This window comes from Pezoporus flaviventris, unplaced genomic scaffold, assembly GCF_033815535.1.
Source record: "Pezoporus flaviventris isolate CSIRO_AGI_PZ_B2104156 unplaced genomic scaffold, CSIRO_AGI_Pfla_v1 ptg000008l, whole genome shotgun sequence".
Lineage (NCBI taxonomy): Eukaryota > Metazoa > Chordata > Aves > Psittaciformes > Psittacidae > Pezoporus > Pezoporus flaviventris.
In genome coordinates, this window is record NW_026892556.1 from 2,043,261 (window position 1) to 2,067,793 (window position 24,533).

General features: G+C 53.1%; 1 protein-coding gene across 1 annotated transcript in view; it reads right to left on the reverse strand.

Moving 5' to 3' along the window:
* The window catches only part of EPHA10 (EPH receptor A10), a 35,541-nt gene extending 16,880 nt beyond the window's left edge, over nucleotides 1-18,661 (reverse strand). Inside the window, exons 1-5 of the mRNA XM_061449859.1 lie at nucleotides 18,566-18,661; nucleotides 17,577-17,641; nucleotides 15,688-16,357; nucleotides 1,411-1,566; nucleotides 413-742 (exon numbers count right to left, since the gene is read on the reverse strand). Of these exons, the coding sequence (XP_061305843.1) occupies nucleotides 413-742; nucleotides 1,411-1,566; nucleotides 15,688-16,357; nucleotides 17,577-17,641; nucleotides 18,566-18,650 (1,306 nt within the window). The 5' untranslated portion in view covers nucleotides 18,651-18,661. The remainder of the gene's footprint in view (nucleotides 1-412; nucleotides 743-1,410; nucleotides 1,567-15,687; nucleotides 16,358-17,576; nucleotides 17,642-18,565) is intronic.
* Between the last annotated feature and the right edge of the window lie 5,872 nt (nucleotides 18,662-24,533).

The following is a 24,533-nucleotide window of genomic DNA, read 5'->3' on the forward strand; positions in this document are numbered from 1 at the left end:
GGTGCTGAGGCGCTGGCACAGGGTGCCCAGAGAAGCTGTGGCTGCCCCATCCCTGGCAGTGTTCAAGGCCAGGTTGGACACAGGGGCTTGGAGCAAGCTGCTCTAGTGGAAGGGGTCCCTGCCCGTGGCAGGGGTTGGAGCTGGAGGAGCTTTAAGGTCCATTCCAACCCAAACCATTCCCTATGCTGACTTTAACCTCTTGTTTTTAACAACAGCAGCGCTGCCTGTCCCTTCCCGAAAGCAGGCTCGAATCTACTGCAGTTTACTGATGGCGTTACATGGACAGCACAGGGTCCACAGCTCCTCTGGGCACCCTGTGCCAGCGCCTCAGCACCCTCACAGGGAAGAGCTTCTCCCTTACACCCACCCTGACCCTCCCCTCCGCAACCACCCTCATGGGTCCCACCCGTACCTGCGAGGCCGGTGGAGACGTTGACCTCCGCGTACTGCGGGCTGAGGCCGGAGACGCCGTTGAGGGCGGCCACGCGGATGGTGTAGTTGACGTGGGGCAGGAGGTTGACGAGGGTCACGGTGCGCTCCACCAGCCCCGTCTGCTGCGGCACGAAGCCCACGCTGCTGCCGCACTGCTCGCAGCGGCCCCGCGGAGCCGTGGGGCACCGCGCGCACCACAGGCTGTAGGTGAGGTCGCTCCGGCCGCCCGCATCCGCCGGAGCGCTCCATTCCAGCACCAGGGATGACTGCCGCAGGCTGTAGACCAGGTTCCTCGGGGCGGAGGGAGGGCCTGGAAGCAGAAGAGCATCACAGGTCATAGAGCATCATCAGTGCTACCCAGGGGGAAGGGCAAACCTATGGGAGCAGCAGCACAGGTGCTGGTGGTACGGCAAGAGCGCGTGGTCTTAGGGAGCACAACGGGATGTGGATGCATTGATGGGTGCAGCATGGTGGGGACACCAAAGGGAGGATTCCCACCGGAGGAATGTGCCTGCATAGCAAGGCAAGGCTCACGCAGCACCCAGCACCGCCTTGGGGCTCAGCGGCAGGGACCCCACCACCCATCAGACACTCGTGGGCAGAGCAGGAGGGTTTCTCATCATTGGAGAGCATCCATCACTGGAGAAGCTGGAGTCCAATCCAATTAACTAGAGGCCATTTAATTAAAAGCTGTCAACTCTATTGACTAAATGACTGTGCTCGAGTTTTACTGGGGAGCCCACAAGCCCGACCTCACGTCTGTCTCACCAGCCTGCGAGCTGCATGGCACAGGGACAGACCCCACATCCCCTCCCTGCTGCAGCAGTACCACAGCGCAGACAGGACTCCCTGTACCCAGGTGAAGCTCCCATGCATGGGGCCTCAGACAACATCCCGGGCATCCCCTGGCTCTGTGCTGCAGGACAGTCTGGATCCCTATTTCCTTGCTTTCCAAGGAGATGTTGCAGCGAGACCTACGTGTGCAGGAGGCAGAGGGGGGGTCTGACGGAGACCTGGAGTAGTTCTTCTGGCACGAACAGAAGGTGGAGGCTTCCTCATGTGTAAAGCTGTGCTCAGGGCAGGGAGAGCAGAGAGGGAGATGGGGGGAAAGCTTGTAGAATCCAGGGAGGCAAGCTGAAAAGACAAAGAGAGTTATGGGAATCATGGGATCCCAGATTGGTTTGGGTTGGAAGGGACCTTAAAGCTCATCCAGCTCCAACCCCTGCCATGGGCAGGGACACCTTCCACTGGAGCAGCTTGCTCCAAGCCCCTATGTCCAACCTGGCCTTGAGCACTGCCAATGGGACAAGGAAGAGCACCACAAGGTGAATTCGGGACACGTTTGATGACTCCATTTCCCTGTACACTTGTACATCCTTTACCTACCACTGGCCAGTAAATACAAGCCTCCAAGCTCCTTGCCTTCAGTCCTGCATGACCCTGGCACCAAGAGAGATGCGCCTTTGGTTTGATCCAGAAGGGACATTTGGATGCTGCTGCTCTGCACTGGCTTCCAGCCTGGAGGAATGATCAGCTGTCAGCTGGAGCAAGGCATGGAAGGAGCTGGAGGCTCTGGAGGATGAGGTGGCTGCAGAAAGATGGGGGATATGGAAAACACACGGCTCTGGGTTTAAGTGTCAGGTGAGCAAAGCAGAAATGACACCGGAGCCATAGCAAGACTCAGCAACAACCCCAAAAGGAGAGGAATACTGAAAAGGGAGAACTTGGAGACCTCATCCCTCACCAGAGCTCCACACACAAACCCAAGTCACAAGGCCATGTCAGCAGCAGCTACAGCTTTACCACTGTGCATCATTCACAGTCACCGTGGGCACCCGGGTACGTGCTGGAGTTAACCAGCAGCAGGATCAAGCTGCTTTAACAGGGCAGACCCAAGCTTCCCTTTGAAAAGCATCTTTGATAGACAAACAACTCGCACACCGGACAAGGGTTTGCTTGATCTTCACTACAAGTAGCATGCATCCTCCAAGCAATCCCCCTGCTAGGACACCCAGAAGCTGCATGAAAGACTTTCCACTTTACAAACCCAACAAAAAAAGGCTGTAAAGCTCCATAAAGGAGCTGGCAACAGCTTCAGTTTGACCTTAAAACATCTGAAAAGGGAACAGCCTTTTGTGCGTGCACGCCTGGCGTCGCTGGTGGCCCCAGCGCCAGGGACTGGAGCTGGTGCAGGGGCTGGCAGGAGTTTGGCTCAGCGGGATCTCGTGTTTTGCTTGGCTTCTGCATCCTCTTGCTGTGGTGCTGCTGTCTCCTACCCCGTCATCAGCTCCCGGGATGCTTAAACTTAATCACTTGTAAAGCTCCTCGATGAGCAGCTCCGCTCGCACAGTCCCTCTCTTATCATCTTTAAGGAGCTGGCTGCTGAGACTCTTCCTTCCAAGCAGATGATGCTGGTGCACTCTGGTTCATTAATTTTTAGCATGATATAAAACTGGCAGCTACAGCTGTGAGCTGAGGACAAAGCACCAGGCTCAGCGCGGGGCAGACAGGATCCTTGCTTGAGATGGGAGCATTTAAGGGGAGGTTATTCCACCTACCACAGAGCCCTTGGAACTCAGTGCAGTCATACATGGGGAGGGACCGCAGCACCGTGGCTGAGGTTTGTACTCCCAATGGTCCCTTCATCCCCTGGCTGCCGGCACATGACAGACAGCAGCCTGGCAGAGCTGAGAGCAGCCACACACAGCAGAGACTTTTCCTTTCCATCCATAAGAGACACAACAAAAACACCCTGCTTTTGCTGGACAAGATCCTGTGCTGTTGTCACCCAACGCAAGCAAAGCCTGTGGGAAGCAGATCTGGGCTCCTCAGGCCCATTCCAGCCATGCCCAAGTAACAAACAGAGACTTCCCTCTATCGGAGGTTGATCTGGATTAGACATTAAGCACAAGTTCTTCCCTGTGAGGGTGCTGAGGCGCTGGCACAGGGTGCCCAGAGAAGCTGTGGCTGCCCCATCCCTGGCAGTGTTCAAGGCCAGGTTGGACACAGGGGCTTGGAGCAAGCTGCTCCAGTGGAAGGGGTCCCTGCCCATGGCAGGGGTTGGAGCTGGAGGAGCTTTAAGGTCCCTTCAACCCAAACCAGGCTGGGGTTCTACGATTCCCCGAACACTTGAGCATTTCCTCCCAGCTCTGCAGCTGTGACCCAAGGGGTTCAAGAGCCAGGGCTCAGAACCCGCCTTCTTCCAGCAGCTGGAGGCCATGGGGAGATGTTCACCCAGAGAGCAGAGCCAGGATGGGAAGGGGCTCACGGGCTCCAGTGCTGCACGTAACTGCTGCAGCTCCAGCTCCCTGGCTGCAGGGAGCAGCTCATCCCATCCCTGCATCACAGCCTCGACGCTGGCACGCGATGCCTGCGCGCATCCTTTGTCAGGCAGAGCACAACAGCTCAATCCTGTTTACAAACCCGATGGGATCTGGACACCAAAGCCTGAGCACAGAGCTGCCATGCCTTGGATTTAAAGGTGAGCCTGACAGCCGCGTACAGGTGGCATCTCGCTGTAGGGAATGGAACCTCTTCAATTAGAAGGCTCTTTGGGGCTGTTCCTCAATGTTTTCTACGAGCTAGAAGTTTACAGAAGTGTCTCTCAGGAGGTGAGTTAATAATGTACAAACCACCTCAAGCTGCAGGTCCCATAAACACAGGCACTCCGACCCCGCATGAGCACATCCCACGAGGAGCCGGTGGGTTTGCTGTTAACGCTGTTCCTTGCTTGCCTGCACCTTACACTTGGGGAGAACAAAAGCACCCCGGCACATGTGATGCATCATGTGTGCATCTCCGTTTCTTTTCTCAGATAAACTCCCACCCTCTTCCACCTCATCCTACAAGTGTTTTTCTTGGTCCCCAGCTGGTTTCAGTGTCCCTGTGATTTCACAGTGCTCATTTTTGCTGTGGGTACGTGACAGCTCGCAAGAGATCAGGCCATCAATTTATAGAATGAAATCCTCTTTTTTCCCCTCTGCTATTTTCTAGCCTGTTCCTCGTCCTCTGCTACTACTGCAACTTAATTATTAAATAATAAAATTCAATAAGCCATTCTCCTAGAGCCAAAGAGAAGCAGCAGGATGGGTCAGACAGATTAATTGCCTCTCTCCAGCTCCATCATTTCTGCCCACACAAGCTACTCCCTGTTCACCAGGCATGCCTTATTCATTTCACTGACAGAGAGAGCACGCATTCCCTCCTTGATAGAACACTGTATGCACACATGAGCAAACGAGTAGCAGAACAAGCAGCATTGATCTGTGCTGCAGCTTGGCAGATCACCTGGCATGATGCACCCATGGGAAAGGTTTTCTCTTACCAACTCATCCAGCACAGCTCCTCAGACAAGAGCAGATGGCTCTATCAAGAGAAGGCAATGTCCTCTTTCACCCAGTCTGTGCCATAGGGAGAGCAGGGGCAGTTGAGGACGCAGAGCTGCAAAACGCATGGTTTCCTACTCAGCTGGCATGGGACAGCTTTGGTTTGCCCTCCCCAGCAGTTCAGACATCTCCATCTCACAGCCACATGAAGCCTGCCAACCAGGTTTTCCATCCAGTGGCTCCTAGGCAGAACCCTCCTCTCCAGCCAGGGATCTGGGAGTCGCAGCCCCAAGGATGCTGAAGCTTCTCCTTCAGCAGCAAGGATCTCAACATTTCCTAAGCCACAGTGAGCTGCGAGTTCAAGTTTTGCCTTAAAAAGTGCCCGATTAAGGAGCAAAAAGGGCACCAGAGCTTGCACAGCTTTATCTTGTTAATCCATGAACAGCGATTACAAGTGACTCACTAAGCGCACCAAGTAGGACAACCTGACTGCAGGATGCAGGCTGTGTAAGCACCAGGGTTGATCATAGGTCACTGTTCAAGTGAAGCATGGCCAAGATTTCGCATGCAGCAGTAAAATGAAGTTATCCATCACTCTGGCAGTATCCACCAGCTGGTCAGCAGGCTTTACCTTGTACACTTATGACAGCCAACTGGTGCAGTGATGGGCTTCTCCAGCAATTAAGTGAACCTTAGTTTCCTTTTCGGAAGCATTAACCCCACTGACAAGCAGGAAACTGGGACAGAACCACCACATGATTTGCACAAAGCCATCCAAGACAAACAGGACTCGGGTCTCTGGAGGTGCAGCCAGCACATTGACTGCACAACCAGACAGGAGCTGGCCCTTAAGGATCCACAGCTTGGCTCTGCATGTTGGCTTACACATCGGCAAGGGGAAAAAATGGCTTTTAACCAAGGAGAGCAAACTGAATCCTATTCCCACAGCCTTTTGGCTAGGTGCTGCTCCTGCTGCTGCTCTCCCATGGAGCAGTTCAGCTCAATGCAAGCTTCCAACCAGAGAGCATCCCGCTCCCCATAGATCCACAGCTTCCACATGCGCCCTTCCCAAGACCACAGGCCAGTAGCACATCTGGCTGCAGTTGTGTTGGCAGAAACTCTCCTCACAGGGAATAGACAACATTCCCTAAAGGAGCAGAAATCCAGGGGAGCGAGCCAAGGGGCTATCCCAGGTTGAAAGGATATTTCCCCTCTGCCACCCGCTCACCTGGGGACCACGTACCTGTGGCTGCAAATGGGACTTTCCTACACCCATATGTGGTGTTGAAGGGACCTTAAAGTTCCAACCCCCTGCCACGGGCAGGGACAACTTCCACCAGACCAGGTTGCTTCAAGCCCCATCCAACCTGGCCTTGTCTGCAGCAACACTGCTCCAGACACATCTCAGGGTGCAGTAAAACCAAAAACCCATTTCCTGCAGCTTACACAAGTCTCTTCTAATTAAAAAGTTCATCACTTTGCAGAGAGGAAGGGGCTGAGACCTAAGTAAATACTGAAGCTTAGCATGAAATATTAGGAGAATGAACACAGATGGAAGATTAAATACTAGGCTGAAATTGCTTTGTGCCACAGATTTAGGAATAAAGCTACTTAACTCAGACAACTTCACATTAATGTTAATAGAAAATCAAGAAAAACTGATCAAACATACTTCCTGCCCATCTCACAGCTGGAAAAAAACGGGTTACACAGGCTGAGGGTCCAGCAGCGACCATGCTGCAGGGTGGAGGGGATGGGAAGGGGCACACAGCACAGCCACATGTGCACGAGCACACTCACACCAGCATCAGTGCCTGGTAAAGACCACAGCCTTGGGTCACCTCCTCTGGGTACCAGCAGGACAAACCCCTCACTGGCTGTGGAAGGCATTTTGTGTCTCAGGAGTGAGCTCCAGCAATGCCCTCGTAGCCACGCTCATCCCTCCTTGCTGTCTGGTATCGTTTTCTTCGTATCAGAGTTTGCTGCTTTGCTTTCAGCCCCCTCTGCTTCTACTCTTACTGCTTCTGATGGGTTGTGCCTTGCTTTTGCCCTCCTCAAACTGCCTCAGGTCAGCTTCTTGACCCACAAACCCTGCAGACAGCTTCGAAGGCAGGAAAACAACCCCATGAAGGACACTGCCTGCGTTAGCACTATTGAGCTTCCCCATGTTGCTGAACTCCTGCAGATAGCAGGGGAGCTGCGTGCGTGCCAGCGTGAATCAATAACGCCTGCAGTTTCACTCAGAACGCCTATACAGTCATTTATAATTAACACTACAACTCGGTTGTCTTCCAAAATCAATTCCTTGCCATTTTTTGTCATGGAATTGTATTTGACAAAGTTCATCTGCTTTTAATGTGTGTTAATTCGCTCTGCTGAAGTAGGCATTCATAAAAACACTGGTTAGGAAAGGCAGCAGCCCAGGGAAGCTAACAGCCACACCAAGGGGGTGCTGCAGCGAGAACCATTGCAGCACCCATGGGTCAAGGCACCCCAGCAGATCCGCAGTCCCTCCTGGCAAAGGACAGACTGAGCTTCTAGATTTGCATCCAACCTTCACCCAGCAATGGTCAAACGTGCCATTGCAACCATCAGAATAGGATGGGGGGAAAACACACAAGACAAAGGTCTACATCATTATGGGGGTCCTATCTCAGTTGACGCCCAAACTGGAACCTACCATTCCCTACAGGCAGGTCTGCCCTGTCCTCTGCCCAGCACAGGCAGGATGCAGAGCATCCCCCTTCCCACTCACCCCACCCCTGGGGTCCTTCCTTCCAACACACAGCCCGTACTTGAGATATCCACACACCAGTGCCCACCTTACCCCAGCAGCACAGAGAATAGATGTGTATGTGCCTGTCACTGACGTACCTTGAGGCACACTAAAGGTCCTCACGCCACGCACTGCATCGCCATCCATTTCTCATGTCCCTGCAAACTCACCGTTATCATCAGTCCTATAAAATATGAAGTTGTTCTCAACGTGTCTCTCGGGAGCTATTGCTGCCGCTGACCCCTCCCCGGACCAGGCTGGCGCATCCAGCCTCCATCTATCTTAATTCCATTATCAAGCCACGCAAGTCACTATTTATTACGTCCCAAACATTTCATCAACGCCTAAGAGGAGAGGTGCTGCATGCCAGCACAGCGGGAGGAGGGACAGGGCAGCAGGCCCAAGGAGGAACAGAAAGGTCAGCACTGGACTGGATATCCCGGAAGGACGGCGGTCAGGGAATGTCTGTGGACAAGGACAAGTTGCCCCAAACCAGACAGGGCACCTTGTACAAAACCCACCGACAAAATACAGCACCAGTGGTGTATTGAGCTGGTCAAAGAGCCTCCTCAACAAATGTCCTTGGGTAATAGAGAGGCTCCTGTCTTCCCTTTCCACGCTGGCTTTGCAATCTTGCCTTGTCTTATTGCAAAAGCTGTAATCAATACTTTGCAGGCAGAGAGCAATGCTGTGACAGAGCCCCACGGCGAGCAAGGGAAAGAAATCGTGTCCAATCTCCGCGCCTGAGCAAGAGGGACAAAGTCAGCGCGAAGGAGCGATCAATACGAGCCCTGGATCGGGTCTCCAGCTCTTCCTACCCTGGTTCCTTGCCTGCCAGGATGGGCATTTCAGGCTGCACCACTTGGGTGAAATCAACAGCATCTTGTCCTCTGACTTCTTTTTCAGTTTCAATAATTGGTTTTCAATAACACCCCTCAGCAGCCGACAGTCCAGCACATTCCCAGCATCTCCAAAGCCTTTAGGACAATGCTCCTCTATAATTTTTGCCCTTGTTAAATCATTTGAAGAGCATTGAAATGAAAAGCTACATCCAGAGGCTAAATCTTTGTGCATCTCCAACAATGAGCTCTTAATAGCTCAAAATTAAATTCACTGATTTAGCCCAAAAGCAAATTAAATACCCAAGAATATTAAGACAAGCCTGAAACATAGAAAAGAATACATCTGCTTGAATTCAGTGCTATGGCAGAACCTCATGGCTATTTATGCTGGAATGTTCCTCAAGGACACACTAGAGCAGGCACAGCCACTGAGCCAACTGCAATCTACTGGTGTCTCTTCCAACTCCCCAAATGATTCCCTGTGAAGGAGTGACTGACCTGCATCCCCAACGCACCCGGTCCTGCCAAGCGCATCCCCTCACCCAAACTCAGCCTCAGGCAAAAGATGCTTCCCCTGTATTACAACACAAGAGCCACGTCCATCTAGCGCGCATGCATGTCCACCCAGCAGCCAGGTATCTATAACCTTAAGTCTGACAAGAATTTGGCAAATGAATTGTGCTGCTTGTAATTTTCTGAGTAGTTTGCCCTAAAATTAAGTGTCATCGAGTAATTTGTGTCTGGCTCTGCCACAATTTCCATAGCCATAATTATTTCAGACACGCTGTAGAACACCAATATAATATGCGATCCCAAATAACAAATATCTGCAAGCTTGATCATTACTCCAAAAAGGGACTGAAGAGAAAGCATATTTTACATGGGGGGTTCATAGGCGTGACCGATGGAAAGCGGCATCTACCAGAAGACATCACGGCTACCACAGAAGCTACTGCCAATGGAGGTGGATGCTCCAAATTCATTTAACACAAAGCTCTCTATGCCTTCCAATTGTCACCCTGCCCAGGTCACAAAGGTGCTCCAGACACATCCTACTAGGACACAGATGCAAGAGGAGAAAGCCAAACCATAATTCACAAGGCAACTTGAAGTGGGAATTTCCTCCGGGATTATTCCTTCAGCAACAGGCACGGATTTACTCCCACAGCCCCCACTTGATGCGTAGCCCCATTTCCCACCCCACAAGTACCCCATGAAGCCACAGCATGCCTGGCTCCAGCCCTGACAGCACCGGCCCTGCTGTGCCTGTCTGTGGGATGCTGGTGGCTGCATCAGTGATGAAAGTAAAAGCTGGTGCTTTGTGCAACTTAGAGAATCCCAGGAGGAAAAATAAACTTATTATGCATAATACTCAAGCATCACTCAGAAGATAAAATAAACTCCAGAAGCACATACAGGTTTGTAAGCTAACCTATAAAAGATGAAACAAATCAAAAGCCCCAGGCGCTGCACATTTGGATCCATTAATTTTTGTATTTAAACAGGAAAGTAGACCTCAGGCTTCAGGAGGTATCTTCCCACTAACTGACAAAATGCTGTCATTTAATTGCTGAAATTTCTCTAACTTTTAATTGAACTATTTATTTTCCACCTAAGGACACTGTAGCAACACAATGCCTTGATGGGACACAAGCAACACAGAGGAAAGCATCTCACCAATACCATTTCCCACTCCACCCCAAACTTTTGCCCAGCAAGAGCAAGCCCTGGCCATACAGAACACACACACTCAGCTCCCAAAAGCATCTTCCAGAAGGAGACAGCCTGCTCAGCAAACCCCATCTGGCCTTCGGATGCTTTCTTTCCTCCCTCCCTCTCACATCCACCAAGCCCCAGCAGGAGCATCCCTGCCCGCTGGCCCCTCGCAGCAGCGAGCTGCTGATGCGCAAGGCAGCCGCACAGCCCTTGAGACTTGCAAGGACAGCAGCCTCGCTCGGAGCTTGCTGTCATTAAGAGAAAGATGGTGTCAGGAGCTCTCAGGGCCAGGCCACTGCTTTGGGGCTCCTTTTTTCTCTGGTTTTAAAGCTGATGTCTGCAAATTCAGTGGCAGAGGAAAGGCAGCGGCACAGCCTGCTGCAGGCAGGAGGGTGCTGCCCTGCACTGCTGCTGCCCACAGCCCCCCGCACACCCAACCCGTGCACTGGTGGCTTCCAAAGCAGAAACTCAGCCCAAGCACACGCTCCTCTGCCAAAGCAGCCTGGGGCTCCTGCCTTTAGCACAAACCCCTCTCTACCTGCATCTCTCAATGCGGACACTGGGATGGACCCATTGATTTCCCTGTCCCAAAGAAGAGAAGAGACAAACGCTGCCGTCGGGTACCACAGCCAGGCAAAGGCACACATCAGGGCAGCCTATGATGAATGTAAAGTGAATGAGTGATGAGTCAATGGATGAGTGTAAAATGAATGGGTGATGAGTCTATGGATGAGTGCAAAGTGAACGGGTCCAGCACCATTCAGCTTATGATGTTAAGAAGCAACAAGACAAGCACTAAAAGGGGAGGTACGACAGGACACAGATGGGAAGATGATGGTTTTTAAAAGCAAGGGCTTTCTCTATTGCAGCACTTCCCTTTGGAAAATAAAACTCAAGGACTTCCTTTTAAATTTGCTCAAAGCATTGACCAAGTGTAAGCCCAAGTAATAGCCGGCAGCAATGAAGGAACTACTCCATTTCACACTATTTACAGCTGTGGTTTTTTGTCCTCAAACCCGGTACTCACACCAGGCAGGATGATCTCCTCAAAAGCTTTGCTTATCAGTTTCATCCCCTATTATTCAAGAAACCAAGCACAGGAAAGATGTTATTGACACGCCTGAGATCTGTAGCAAGGCACACAAGAGAAGTGTTCTCACTGCTCACTGGCGCTAGGACAAGAAGTTATAAGCTTAAGTGACTGCAAGGGCGATTTGTGTTAGACATAAAGCCAGGCAGGCAGCAAAGGCATCACTGGAGGGCTTTGAGAGAAGGATAAAGTGATCCAGAGGAGACCTACAGCACCCGAGAGCCCATCCACAGCAGCAGAAGCAGCCTGGCCTCTGCATGGGCACAGTCCTGTATGGAATTACCAGGGGGTGAGGCTGAAAATGAGTTAGGAAAAGAGCAGCAGCAAAGAGCCACCCCAGAAGCCAGACTGCGCTGTCGCAAAGCTCGTCTCCTCATTAACACAAGCAATTATAAGCTGCCATAAAGCATAATTACACTACACACAGTGTTAGATTCGCCACCCGGTTCCAGCCATTAATAAGGGAGCTCAGGCTGATGAGCACAGAGAACTTGCAGGCCGGTGCCCTTCATTTTTCAGCAGATCACTGATGAATCCCTCAGTAGATCAGAAAAGCCATTTCTTGCCTAATGCAGTGTCAAGCGTGCACTACATCCTACACCACAAGCAGTTCCCATTAGCAAAGGCTGCTTCCTTCTCATTAGTGTGACTTGTGCCTTTCATCTTATCCCCATGTTTCCAGAGCAGCAGCCACATCAGCTTGCCTGGTAAAGCTCCAAAGTCCTTCACACAGACATTGCAGGGATGAGCCCGGTACAGACTGAAACCAGGTCTAGTGGAAGGGGTCCATGCCTATGGCAGGGGCATGCAACTAGATGATACCCATAATTTAAATTAGAACGAATCACAGAATCATGGAATTCTGGAATCCCAGGTTGGGAGGGACCTCAGGGATCATCTGGTCCAACCTGTCTAGGCAAAGCATGACCTAGATGAGATGGGCCAGCAGCCTGTACAGCTGAATCATAGCATCCTAGAGTGGTTTGGGTTGAAGGGAGCTTAAAGCTCCTCCAGTTCCAACCCCTGCCATGGGCAGGGACCCCTTCCACTGGAGCAGCTTGCTCCAAGCCCCTGTGTCCAACCTGGCCTTGAGCACTGCCAGGGATGGGGCAGCCACAGCTTCTCTGGGCACCCTGTGCCAGCGCCTCAGCACCCTCACAGGGGAGAGCTTCTGCCTAAGAGCTCAGCTCAGTCTCCCCTTGGGCAGGTTAAAGCCATTCCCCTTGGCCTGTCCCTACATCCCTTGTCCCAAGCCCCTCTCCAGGTTTCCTGCAGCCCCTTCAGGCACTGGAGCTGCTCTCAGGTCTCCCCTTCAGGAGCCTTCTCTTGTCCAGGCTGCCCCAGCCCAGCTCTCTCAGCCTGGCTCCAGAGCAGAGCTGCTCCAGCCCTCGCAGCATCCATTGGACTCCCTCCAACAGCTCCATGCCCCCCTTGAGCTGTGTTTTAAACGTTGTTTAACGTGTGCCCAAGCACTAGAAACTATTTCATCCCTAAACCCGGCATCATTCCTGTGTAGGCAAGAGATGCAGCCACTAAACAATCACCTATTGGAACAAGCACGGTGCCAGGATGCCCACCGTGGACGATGCCAGTGTTGGAAGCAGAGCATTGCCCAGCACGACAGCACCACTGCGCCAGCTCCCCCCAGTGCTGTCAGAAGTGGAGGGAAACAAATTGAGAAGGAAACTTCTCTCGAGCACAGATTTACGTTGCTGTCAAAGAAGAGTGGCTGACAGCTATTTCTGGAACCCGGTCTCCATCATATTAATTCAACGTCTGGTTGAAGTTGTCTCATTTGCAGCAAATCTGGCTGGTAAATATTAACCTTGGGCTTTGTTGAAATTCTCCTCGCAGATATTACAAGGGATCGGATGGGAAAGGTGAAGCAGAAAGAGACAACTTCACCGCCAATGTCAGGCCGATCCTCCCCATCGCTGTTTCATTTACACAAAAGCTATTGCAAGGCACCACAAAGTAAATGGCAGGAAGGGGCCACAGCTCCTGCCTGGTGAAATTAAGAGCAAGAAGACCTAAGTGCTGAGAAGCCTCCCGAAAACCAAATAGGGGTGGGCAGGAGATCATCCACAGTGCAACTGTGGATGCCTGCTGTGCATCGGCTGGAAGCAGGTTTGAGTGTTAAGATCAGGGTAAGCGCAAGCCAGCGTCTGGCTATAGATAGATATTAGCCACATAAAAGCAGCCCAAATGTATTTACCGTGACAGAACCTCTCCTCTTATTTGAGAGGAGATGTGAAACAGATGCTGAAGCTGCTCGGTCCCCCCCCAGAGATGGCTGCATTTCAACCAGCCCCAAAGTGATGCATCAGAAAGCCATGGAAGCCTGGCAGCTACACTGGGGCTTCTTCAGAGGAGTGGTGCCATAGAGGAAGATGGACAGTGAAAAGGCTCAGCTTTCTTGCAGCAGTCATTAGCAGTGCTGTAAATCCTATTAGTCTTTTCTCATCTCCTGATTTCAGTGTGAGGATACAAATGTTCTCTGGGCGGCAGGATGATTTCAGCGCTTAAATCACAGTTACGGGGACACCAGCTTTGTGATTTAGTTCCAACAGCTTCACCGGGTCAGTGGCAAATAAAGGAATAAAGCTCCTTCTTGCTGCACAGAAGCCACACACTTGGCCCTAAGCACCAGCCTGGATCCATTCTGGATCCAGCTCACAGCCAGGCCCTGGAGGACCACTGGACATGAAGCCACCCTGGCAGTCAATGGGGTGAACAAGCAACTGCTTTCAGACACCCACACTGCAGAGGCAGCCAGAAAGTCCTCAGAGAAGATAAAGGACAAGGGAGAGGACCAGGAGCTGGGAAGCAGCACCAAAGGCAGCCTGGAGAACCACCGGGCATCCCTGGCACTGCGTGAGGGTCAACCCCTGCTTCCCAAGGCATCTGGCCCTTGAATAAACCCACGGTCCAACCCCTCATGGCCAGAAGAGCTGCAACAGGGGTGGTGGCCAAGCAGTTTCACAGGCAAGGAGGAGCCAGTGGACTCGCACCACCCAAAGCCACCATCACCACCAGACAGCACAGCCAGATTTGCTGCTTTAACACCCCCAAACTAACACCGTATTTACCTGCCCCAGCTCAAGGGCTTTTGTCCTTGAAGAATTTCCACAGCCCTTGATGCTTCCATCAGAAGCCTTTCAAAGCTCCTCGCTTCACTCTGTGTTAATGCAGGGCTCCGAAACCAAGCACACAGCTCTCAACCCTCCAAAACTTATTTGACCAGGCATCAGACGCTGCTCCGCAGAGAGTGACTAATGACCTGCTTCCTGGGAAAGGATGGGGGGGGAACTTCATTATAGCCATTAAATTACTTCAAATGTTTTTCCTTAGAGAATATGAATTATTTAAACTCAACACGGAGAAACCTGAAACATTAGCAAAAGCCTGCTGGGACTCACTATGTAAATTCCCACTCCAAACAGATGGGGAAAGCATGGCGAGCTGCCACGCAGCCACTGAAGCAAGGAGCAGTGCTGAGATTTCAATCCGATGGATTTCATTAGGTCGCCTTAAAGGAGGGCACCAGGCGAACGGGCGCTGCCTGGAGCACTGGGAAAGGATTCCCACCTCCCGGAGCGAGGCGGCAGCGCTGGCACAACTTCAATCTGGAAAGCTTCAAGTAGCTCCTGAAGGGCAGACTTGATCCCTTAGGGAAAGCTCGCTCTCCTGCGGCACCGCACACCTCAAACACGGCGGAGCTGTGCCTCTTTGGGACTTACTTATAGGCATTTTCCTCTCCATCTGTTTTCTACCAGGTGACAAATTGTGGCTGCCCCATCCCTGGCAGTGCTCAAGGCCAGGTTGGACACAGGGGCTTGGAGCAAGCTGCTCTAGTTGAAGGGGTCCCTGCCCGTGGCAGGGGTTGGGACTGGAGGAGCTTGAACACTGCCAGCGATGGGGCAGCCACCCCTCACAGTACTTTCAGAGGCTCCCTCGCTCTGAGAGGAGGAGCACAGCAGCCAGGATCCCACACTCAGGGCTGATCCCATGCCTGGCTCTCACCTGCCTTTGAAAGTGAGATCAAAGTGGTCACAGCAGCAGGCTCATTAGAGGGAGACCTGTTAATGTAAAGGTTATATCCACTTTTACAGCTGTCATTAAACATAACCTCAAGAGCTATAAAGTCCCTGAATTATTAAGTCGTGTGTAAAGCGTGACAAAGGGGATATTAATGTTCTAGATTAATTTTATAGCTACAGATAAAGCCATGGGAGATGCCTGATGGTACCCAGAGCTTTGGCACGCCTGCCCAGCCAACACCGTGCTGCAGAGCAGCTACCAGCAGCGCACCCCATTTACCCAATTGCCACCCTTCAAATCAAGGTCTGGCCGTTAGCTCGGGAGCAGCAATCAGCTAAAAGAATCACACTGCTGACCAAAGGCAATTCCACTTGTCTGAGCCGTGCTCCAGCACTGGAGCAGTCTGGCAGCGACACGGACTGACACAGAGAAAGGCTGCCAGAGGACACCGACAGCCGCTTTTACCTCTGCATCCCCCGTCCTTCTCCTCGAAGCCAGGACCACACGTGCACTTCCCGATGGGGACCAGCCACTCGCCCTCAGCGCTGCAGTGCATCCGGGGGGGGTTATCCACATCCACTTGGGCGTGAGCAACACAAGAGCCCTTCACTTCCACCAGAGTGGCAAACGCCGTCTCCGCCACCGTGTCTGGGAACACGGCCAGGTTCTGCACGGTCGCCAGGCACTTCTTGTAATAGACCCGCACGGAGACCAGCGCCACGCAGGCACCCACGTCCTGGAAGCCAAGGTGGAAGCCTCTCTTGCTCAGGTGCCCAATCTCCCTCAGCTCCGTGTTCAGCTTCATCTTCCGCTCACCCAGGTCCCCCTGGGTGAAGCTCTCATCGGCGGCGATGGTGTCGATCTTGGTGTGCTTGCTCTCATGGATGCTACGGCCCAGGTCGGAGTCGGACTCGACGTAGTACAGGTTGAACGTCTCCTTGCAGGTGCCCGTCACGCCAGGGATGCTGTTGCAGTCCCGCAAGGTGAACTTCAGCTCGATGAAGATCCTCTGGCCATCGCGCCGGGCAATCCAGCCTGTCTGCAGCCAGTTGTTCTGGTTTGGCTCCATGACATTGCAGACCTGGTACGTGCGTATCGGCTTGTAATGCTCATCCACCCCGCTGATTTCTTCCCACTGGGGAAAGAAGGCAAAGGGCTGTAAACAGCTCGTGAGCTGCCATGAGCAAGAGCCAGCTGCCCTGGCAGAAAAACACCCACCACCACAAGCCTCTCCCCACCTACAGCCCGTTATATCATAGGCAATACAAGTCTTCAGCCCACCAAAACCTCAAGCTGTAGGAGCACAGTGGTGCTGCTGGACCACCTAACACTTGGGCTCCTTGCGGAGGTACAAACATGGAGACACACCTCGAACAAGAGCACTGGCATCAGACCTTCTGAAAGGGGACACATCATCTGCTGAGAAGCCAGAGACTTTATCCCCTAGATGCTGTCCCTTAGGAAGGACCATCTGCACAGCATAAAGCCAGATGGGGCTGGGCTATCCAGAGAAGCCAAAGATGGCCAAGGAGATGTGACTCCAGTCACACCATCACAGGGGGACAAATATCTTTGTGACCAGTAGCAGCAGCTTCTCCATCAGGGGAAGTTTGAGCTGGAACAGGACAAACCCTCTGACTGCAAATGAAATGGTATTTCCCCAAAGTTCCCAGCAGAGATTCTGATCAGGGAAACTATGATTCCACCCTCACATCCTTAAGGATGACCTGGCAACCTCCCAAAGCAATTCTTCCTGGGTGTAGACTTATGCAAGATTGCCAAAACCACCCAAAATAGTATTTCTTCAGCAGACTAACAGCTGGCCAACACAGATGACTCCACGATCTAGCACTACTCCCTCTGAACACTTTGCTTCCATGCTGGAAAATGAACCCACAGCCACAGGCAACACAACTCCTGAGTTTCCCAACACGTCCTCCTGAACACGGTTATAGACTGACCCTGGACCTGAATCAGACCAACCCTACGTGATGCTGGGCTGATGATCCCACCCCAGGCACAGCCCTCCTGCGAGAGCCGAGCTGTTCCTCCGGAGCTCGTGCTACAACACAAAGCTTTAACTTGCTGCTATTCATTTGCTTAGCCCAGGAGTGTAAAATTCATTTGGAGGGGGCATTCCGCATTGAGCACACTGCTCCCATAACCCGTGCTCTGCTCCTCGATGTGCCTGGTGCTGACTAACACAACAGCTCATGCCGAGCTGCCCGTACGCCCCCAGCTCGAGGTGACCCGGTGGCAGTCAGCCCCCTCCACCAGCTCCACGTGAGCAGGATGCTCACGCTGCAGGACTTGCAATACCGAGCACCAAAAGGCAGCCCCAGCTCTGCACTTACCCCGTTGGATGGGTGCGAGGTCCAGCCCAGCTCCGCTTGCGATTCCTTTGAATCCAGCAGGACAACTGCAGAGAAGGTGACACGTTAGAAAGCAAACTCAGTGACCCTGAAAATGCCAGTAAATATCCACCTGGGAAGCTCGGTGCTGTGCACCCCTCCTGGCATGGGAGCCAGGTCCTGGAGTACGGCGAGCAGCTCCCACCGCGTCTCCACCAGCATGAGCACGGAGCAGGACTCCCGCTGCAGAGCTCTAGGCTGCACTCTCAGCTATGCCATTAACACCCTGACCTAACGAGGGTGACACCCCGGGAAGGCTGCGGTCCTTCCCAAGGGGCTCTGCAGGACAACCCCACTGACACCACCGCAGCGGTACCGTGCGTGTCCTGGAGCTGGAATATATCGGTGGCTGCTTTGAAGCGGGAGTTCCCTTGGCAGACTACACCCTCTTCCCACGGAGCAGCCGATTCTCCGGGCTCCAGAAGAGCATTTCCCCATATTCCCAGTTCCGGGGCTCCTCCACAGCCAGCAGCGGTCCCTGCCTGCGCGCTCTGCCGCGCCTCACCCCCGGTTCGAGCCGCCCGCTGATACCGGGCGCATCCTCGCCCGTTTCACACGCGAGCGCTCCGGGACGGCTCCCCCCCCGGTCCAGCGCGGTAAGGAGCTCTCTTCCTCCCAGCGCCTCCGGTAACGGCGGGGACCCGAGTCCCCTCTCCACGGGAGACCCACGCACCCCGCCGGGACCCACCCGCCCCGTCCCTCTCCTCCCCTGCGGAGCCACCGCCGCTCCCGGCGGGGAAGGGCTCCTGGACCCGACCCGGCGGCATCGGAGCGGACCCGGCGGCACCGCAGCCGAGCCGCCACCGAACCGCACCGGCCTCTCCCGGTGGCTGCGGGCACCGCAACGCCCGAGCAGCGGGGCGGCACCGAGCGGTACCGGTGCGGTGATGCCGGTGCCCGGTGCGGTGATGCCGGTGCCGGTCCCGTCTCACCCTGCTCGGCGGCGGCGCGGGGCAGCACCGGCAGCAGCAGCAGCACCGGCAGCGCCCGCGGGAAGCCGCCACGCGCCGTCGCCATGGCGCCGCCAACTCCGCGCGCCCCGCGCCGCCACCGCCGCCGCGCTCCGGCCGCTGAGCCCCGCCCCTCCGGCCCCAGCACAGCCAATCACCGACGACGGGGCGGGGCCGCGGCCGGAACGGCCAATCAGCGGGAAGGGGCGGGGTGGGCGAGGCGTTCACTCTGAAGCCTATTGATGGCGTTGGCGGCCCGAGCCCCGACCGGGTGCGTCCGGTTGCGGGCTCCCGGCTGCCGGCGATGCCCTCAGCGCCGTGGTTCAGTGGTGTCCTTGGCGGTGCTGGGGTAAGGGTTGGAGTGGGTGAGCTTGAAGGGCTCTTCCAACCCAGCTGATTCTACACCCCATGGAAGCGGAAGGACCGCTGGGGCGCAGACAGCCCTTCCTGATGCTGGGATGTTGCATCCTTGTGGTCACAACCATAACCACAACCCGCAGTGCTGTGCCCATCGCTCCAAGGATGACATCTGCTCCCTGTTGCTATTAACAGGCAGCCAGTGGCGAGTCAGAGCCTTGTTTCTGCACCGTAGGGCTCAGGAGAGGAGCAGGGCAGCTCTCAGTGATCCCCAGGAGTACCAGTTTTATGCCAAGCCCTCTGCTCTGCCTTTCTACCTTCAGATTTGATTCTCCGCTTCTTCACCAGGTCCTCCCAGCCCAGCGGCTGCCCTAAGAGTCAGCCAGAAAGAAGCCCCAGAGAAAGGCAGCACTGCAGTGGCCAGCACTGAATGGGGAGGCTCCCGCAGGTCCCGGTGCTGCAGGAGAAGAGCAGTGTCGTGTGTCTGCACAAACACGCTCCGTTTAAGCACCTCAAAGCGTTAGACCCTAAAGCTTGAATTCTGCGGTGCCCCACGCATGAGAAGCTTGCTGGAGCGGGCATCCCACTGAAGCCTGCTGCCAGTCAGGCTCAGATTTGCACATTGCATAATAAGATTAATTAGATATGGTGACTGCAGTTCATTTGCCTCATACCCCAGCTTCTAAGCTCTCTCTTCCTGAAGTCAGTTGGGACTACCCATGTGAAACCTATTTGAAAGTCCCTGCAGGACCAGGAACCGTGAGCAGCTCAGGTACCAGCTCAAAACCCTGAGCATGATGTTTCTTTAGTCTGTTCCGCAGGAATCTTGCCTTTCCAAGCATTTTATTAACACCTAAGGCATGTTTTCTTTTGAGACGTTTGGGAGGCATTGCATTCGAGTATAAAGCTGTTGGAAACCTGGGGCTCTCAGCCAGCTCAGAGGAAGATGCTGCTGCTGTAGCCAGCCTGCAGAGGATTCACAATTGGATTTGACAATATATACTTCTAATATTTCTACTTGCTCTCCATGTCTTCCCACCCCAAAGCACCAATTCCCCATATTCCAGCTCAGCCCCAAACCTTTCTGTTCAGCTCCCACATTAGTGAAACCTAATCCAGGGCAGACACCTGTAAGGGGACACAGCCAGCCTAGCTGGAGAGTGTTTCTATCCCTCCCTCTATTTCTCAGCCCCTCTGCAAACACAGCCACTACCTTTTCCCTGCATTATCTTGACGGGGGAGAAAATCCCCATCCATTTATCAATGCTCTTTCCATCTGTGAGAGCTCAGCATGGGTTGGCGCATTGCTGCGGTGCTGCTGCATCCCATCAGTGCTCTGAGCCCAAGCGATGCTCCCGGTGAGCCCGGGGTACCGCCCTGGTGGCTGGAGTCACAAGTTCATACGATTAAACCCTCCCTCCATCACATTAGAGGGCAGGGAAGCAAAAGTCAGGGCTTATTTATGATCTTCCTCAAGTGGAAAGCAGAAGTGACCCATTATTACTGGAGATTTTTCAAGCCACCCAGGAAGAAAAGTGATATTTAGTCGTCGTTAAAGGCTCATAACTGCATAACAATTTCACGCTATGTTAACTTCGAGGTTTTCTTTTGCATATAAATTTTTAAGGAGTAAAATAGAAAAACCCAGGCACTTGACCTTTAATCACAGTTATTTGTGTGATCAGTCAAGTGTGGGGGAAAGCTAGTTTGTGCTTGAAAGATGCCCTTTAAAACTAGATTGCTCTAATATGACACACAACTCACACGGTGTAATATATGGGATCTCACTTACCAGCCCCTAGGGCACAACTGCCTGCCATTTAGTATTCACGGACAGGATCTTGCTGCTGGTACGTTGGAAGGTATTAACGTCGTGGAGCAAATCAATACATCCCCCTGGGAGAGCTCCATTCACCTCCGAAACCCAGGGGAGGTGTAGGTATTCATGTCATCAAAGAGCCAAACAGGGAAGAGCGCACGGAGGTGTATGGAGGCTTTGAGGTTAGAGAGATGCTTCGCTAGGAGAAGAGGATGTCATGCTAATAGAGCACAAGGCTTTCCCATTTATCTGAAATATTATTCCAAGCACTAATAAGAGCTTAATATTAGAGCAGCCAGAGGGTGTTTTAATTATGATTGTGAAGTATCGTGTTGTTTGGGGGAAAGGATCTCATGAATGTTTCTTCTGCAAGACTGGATGACTAAAAGCCAGTGCTGCGGTGAAGGAAACAGAGACGCCTTTTCAATGGAGACTATTGGATTAATTCCTGATCAGGCACAGGGAATGACAGGGACTGGCCTCTGAGCCCAAAGGCAGGCTGGGGCACAGCCGAGCCAGCACCAGGGACATGGCTGGGGGGCAGGAGAGGGAGATGCTGTCCCCAGGATGGCACAATACCTTCCCCTCATCCTGAATGCTGCCACATGAGCCTGGAGACACACGAGTGGGAAAGCAATATCCAGGATACCCAAGTTCCAGATTGCCAGGGGAGCTTCTGCAAAGAGCCAGGGCCAGCAGAGCCCTGGAAATGTGTAATTCACTGAGCTGAGCTATTACCTGCTGTAAGTGCAGACAGAAAGATAGGTTTGAAACCACAGTGAAAATAACCCTCCTGGAAAAAACAGAAATCAATACAAACACCAAGGAAAGAGGATCAGAATCCAAAACCATCAATTCCTGAGATAAAGAGTTGAAAGTCTCAGTGGGAGGACAGCCAGATCTGGCCTGGAAAACAAAACCTTGGTTTCTTCTGCTGACAAATGACTTTTTATGCTAAAGGACAAAGGAGCCAGGAGGATGTGGGTCTTGGGATGCGGCTTGAAGCAAGCAGAAACCTCACAGAAGCTTTTGCACCGTCCTCTTCCACACGTGAAAGGATTTCCTTACCATGGAGACAAGGGACTTGTGTGACCTCATGCTGGTTTGGGCAGAGAACAAAACCATGCTTCACGACAAGGTTTGGTGTTACTGGTGTGACACGGGTGGAGGCAGAGCAGACAACAGCATTGAGGCATCTGTAAAGTAAATATCCCACTGAGGAAAGCAGCTCAAATGATCCGCACCGGGTACCAATAGCCCTTCAGCATCCCACTGCTGACCCCAGGGCTCAGACACCTCTTCCCTGCTCCATCACAGCCAGCACCGTCCCCTCCCTGCACCATCTCCTCTCTGCTAACTGGTAGAAATCACAGCGAGGAGGGAAGTTACTGTAAAGCTTCCCCATAAATCACAGCCAAAGCTGTTGGGCTGCAAAAGGGGAATACTCTGTGGATTCACTCCTTTTACCTCCTGAGTTGTTTGCATGGGAATCAAAGCAAGCAGAGCTACGCATTTGTTTCTAAGGGCTGCATTTCCCTGTCAGACGTGGTGCACTTTGCTTCAGGATCGCTGCGCTAGAAATAGTTTGCAGCAGCTCTTTAGCTTTTAAGGTAATCACATAAAAGATCCTTGCCTACATAACGGCAGCTAATCTGGGTAAATGCCTTGAAGCATCTTTACAGCTCCTGCTAATGGATTCCCAGGCAGCCCACAGAGGTCCACGTCCTAGCAAGTAATGTAAAACACAGCAAAGGGCTCATTTTTGTCAATGCCTCCCATTCGTCATACTCTGAGAAAACCCAGAGCTCCAGGCAGCACTTCTATAAGTAATACTCCGTCCTGTCATCGTCAATACGAAAGCAGCCTTTCACTGGGGGCAAGGATCCACTCAGCATGAAAGTCCAGCTCGACCGGAGCCGGATTATCACACGCTATCGATTAGAAGCAGACAGGAGGGATCCAGGCACTGCCATCCGGTGGCAGAATCTGAAGGGCAAAGCCAAGGCGTTTATGGAGCTGGGGAGCTGTGTGTGGAAGATGCTGCTCGCCTTTCCCCACCTCCATTGGAGCTTTGGGAGCAGCAGGAGGCTCACGGGAGATGCTGCCGTGCCATGCATGAGGTGAGTGCAAATCACTGTCCAGAAACCCCGCATCCCCTGCTTCTATCAGGGTCCAGGGCTTGCCATGCATCACTTGCAGCCACAGGGACCCAACATGGGTTACAAAGGGCCCCTGGTCCTGGCAGTGCCATGCTGCCAGCAGCATTCCCAGGATCCAGCCGTCCCAGGGTGCTCCATCCCAAGCTGGGCACAAGTCCTGGTGCTGCCTTCAGCTCCAGCCACAAAACCCCCGTAAGGGAGAACCCTCCTATTTTAAGAGCTCTCTGATGTCATTGTCTCTGTGGAGGAGGAACCAACAGATGCACAAGAGCAGTCGGGCCACCTAATCCTGCAGATTTATTACATGCATTAATCAGACTCCCTGTGCCATTCCTAGGGGACCCATGCCCACTCATGCAGCTCAGTGCCCGTGGGGATGGAGGTGCATGGCAGAGCTGGAGCCAGTGCCAAGCACATGAGGCCAGTGAATCCCAGCTCTCCTTTGGTGGGCACAGCCAGAGCAAGCTCCAGTGTTGTGCACACACAGGATGGAGGGTGCACAGCACAGTTATAACGGGGTTGGGGGTGGTCTGGCACCCCAATGACCCCCCAGCTTCCCCAGGGAGGCAGGTCCTGCCCTGCAGAGATGCTTTGCTGGTGGCACTGAATAGAGCACTGAGCACAGACCGGCTGCTTCTTGCTCTGATTGAAAGGCTGAATTGCAGACTGAGCGCTCAGTCTGAGCCTCTGAGACCTGAGGTCTCTGATAGAAATGATGATATTCCTCAAGTATAATGGTGCAAACAGCCATTATCATAATTTTGGTACCGATTACGTGTAATTTGAACAAAGGAGTTGTCCCAGCTTTGATTTGCTCTCTTTGTATTCCTGGCTGGTTTCATTAAAATCACTTACAGAGATTTGCAGCAGTTCTGTTTGAAGTGCTGTCATTAGGGGTTTCATTTCCAGTGGCATCGGAAACCAGTTTACAGCAGGCTGCTGATGCTTTGCAGAGGGATGGGCAGCGTGTGCCCAGCACCTGTGGCCAGACTGGTTCTGTTGGCTCTATGGCCACACATGGGTGAGAGTCCAGCCTCACAAGCCAGAGTGGCTATGGCAGAGGCCAGTGCCAAGCCCTCACCACAGCCTCTGCTCTTCCCAGAGCTCCCGATGCTTCCCCTGATTGTCAAAGGCTTTTTCACATTCAAGTCTTTGCGCTGATCACCGTTTCAAATCGATTACCAAGATCCCTACCTTTGATCGGCCCCTCGATAAGCTTCCCTTTGCAACAAGGGCACGGAGCTGCAGTGGATTCCCTTGGGGCTCCTGTCCACGAGGCCATCAAAGATGCAAGTTGCACGGTGCACTGATGAAGACAGACACTTGGGGCCTCACTCAGCAGCTCAATCACCGCAAGGCACTCGCCAGGTATCCCTTAGGCACAGGGTGAGGGGGACAGGGAGGTCCTGCAGAGCGAGGCTGTTGCATTTGTCCAGGATAAAAAGAGGGTAATATACTTTGCAAATGATAATTAGCAATTTACTCCAGCTGGGGCTAATTCCTAGATGCATTTTGCACTCCAGGACTCTGCACTTGGGCAGACTTTAAATAAGGCACCGGCTGCATCCAGCTCCATTAAAGCTCTCCAGTAATTGCAGAGTGGAGAGCTGGATGG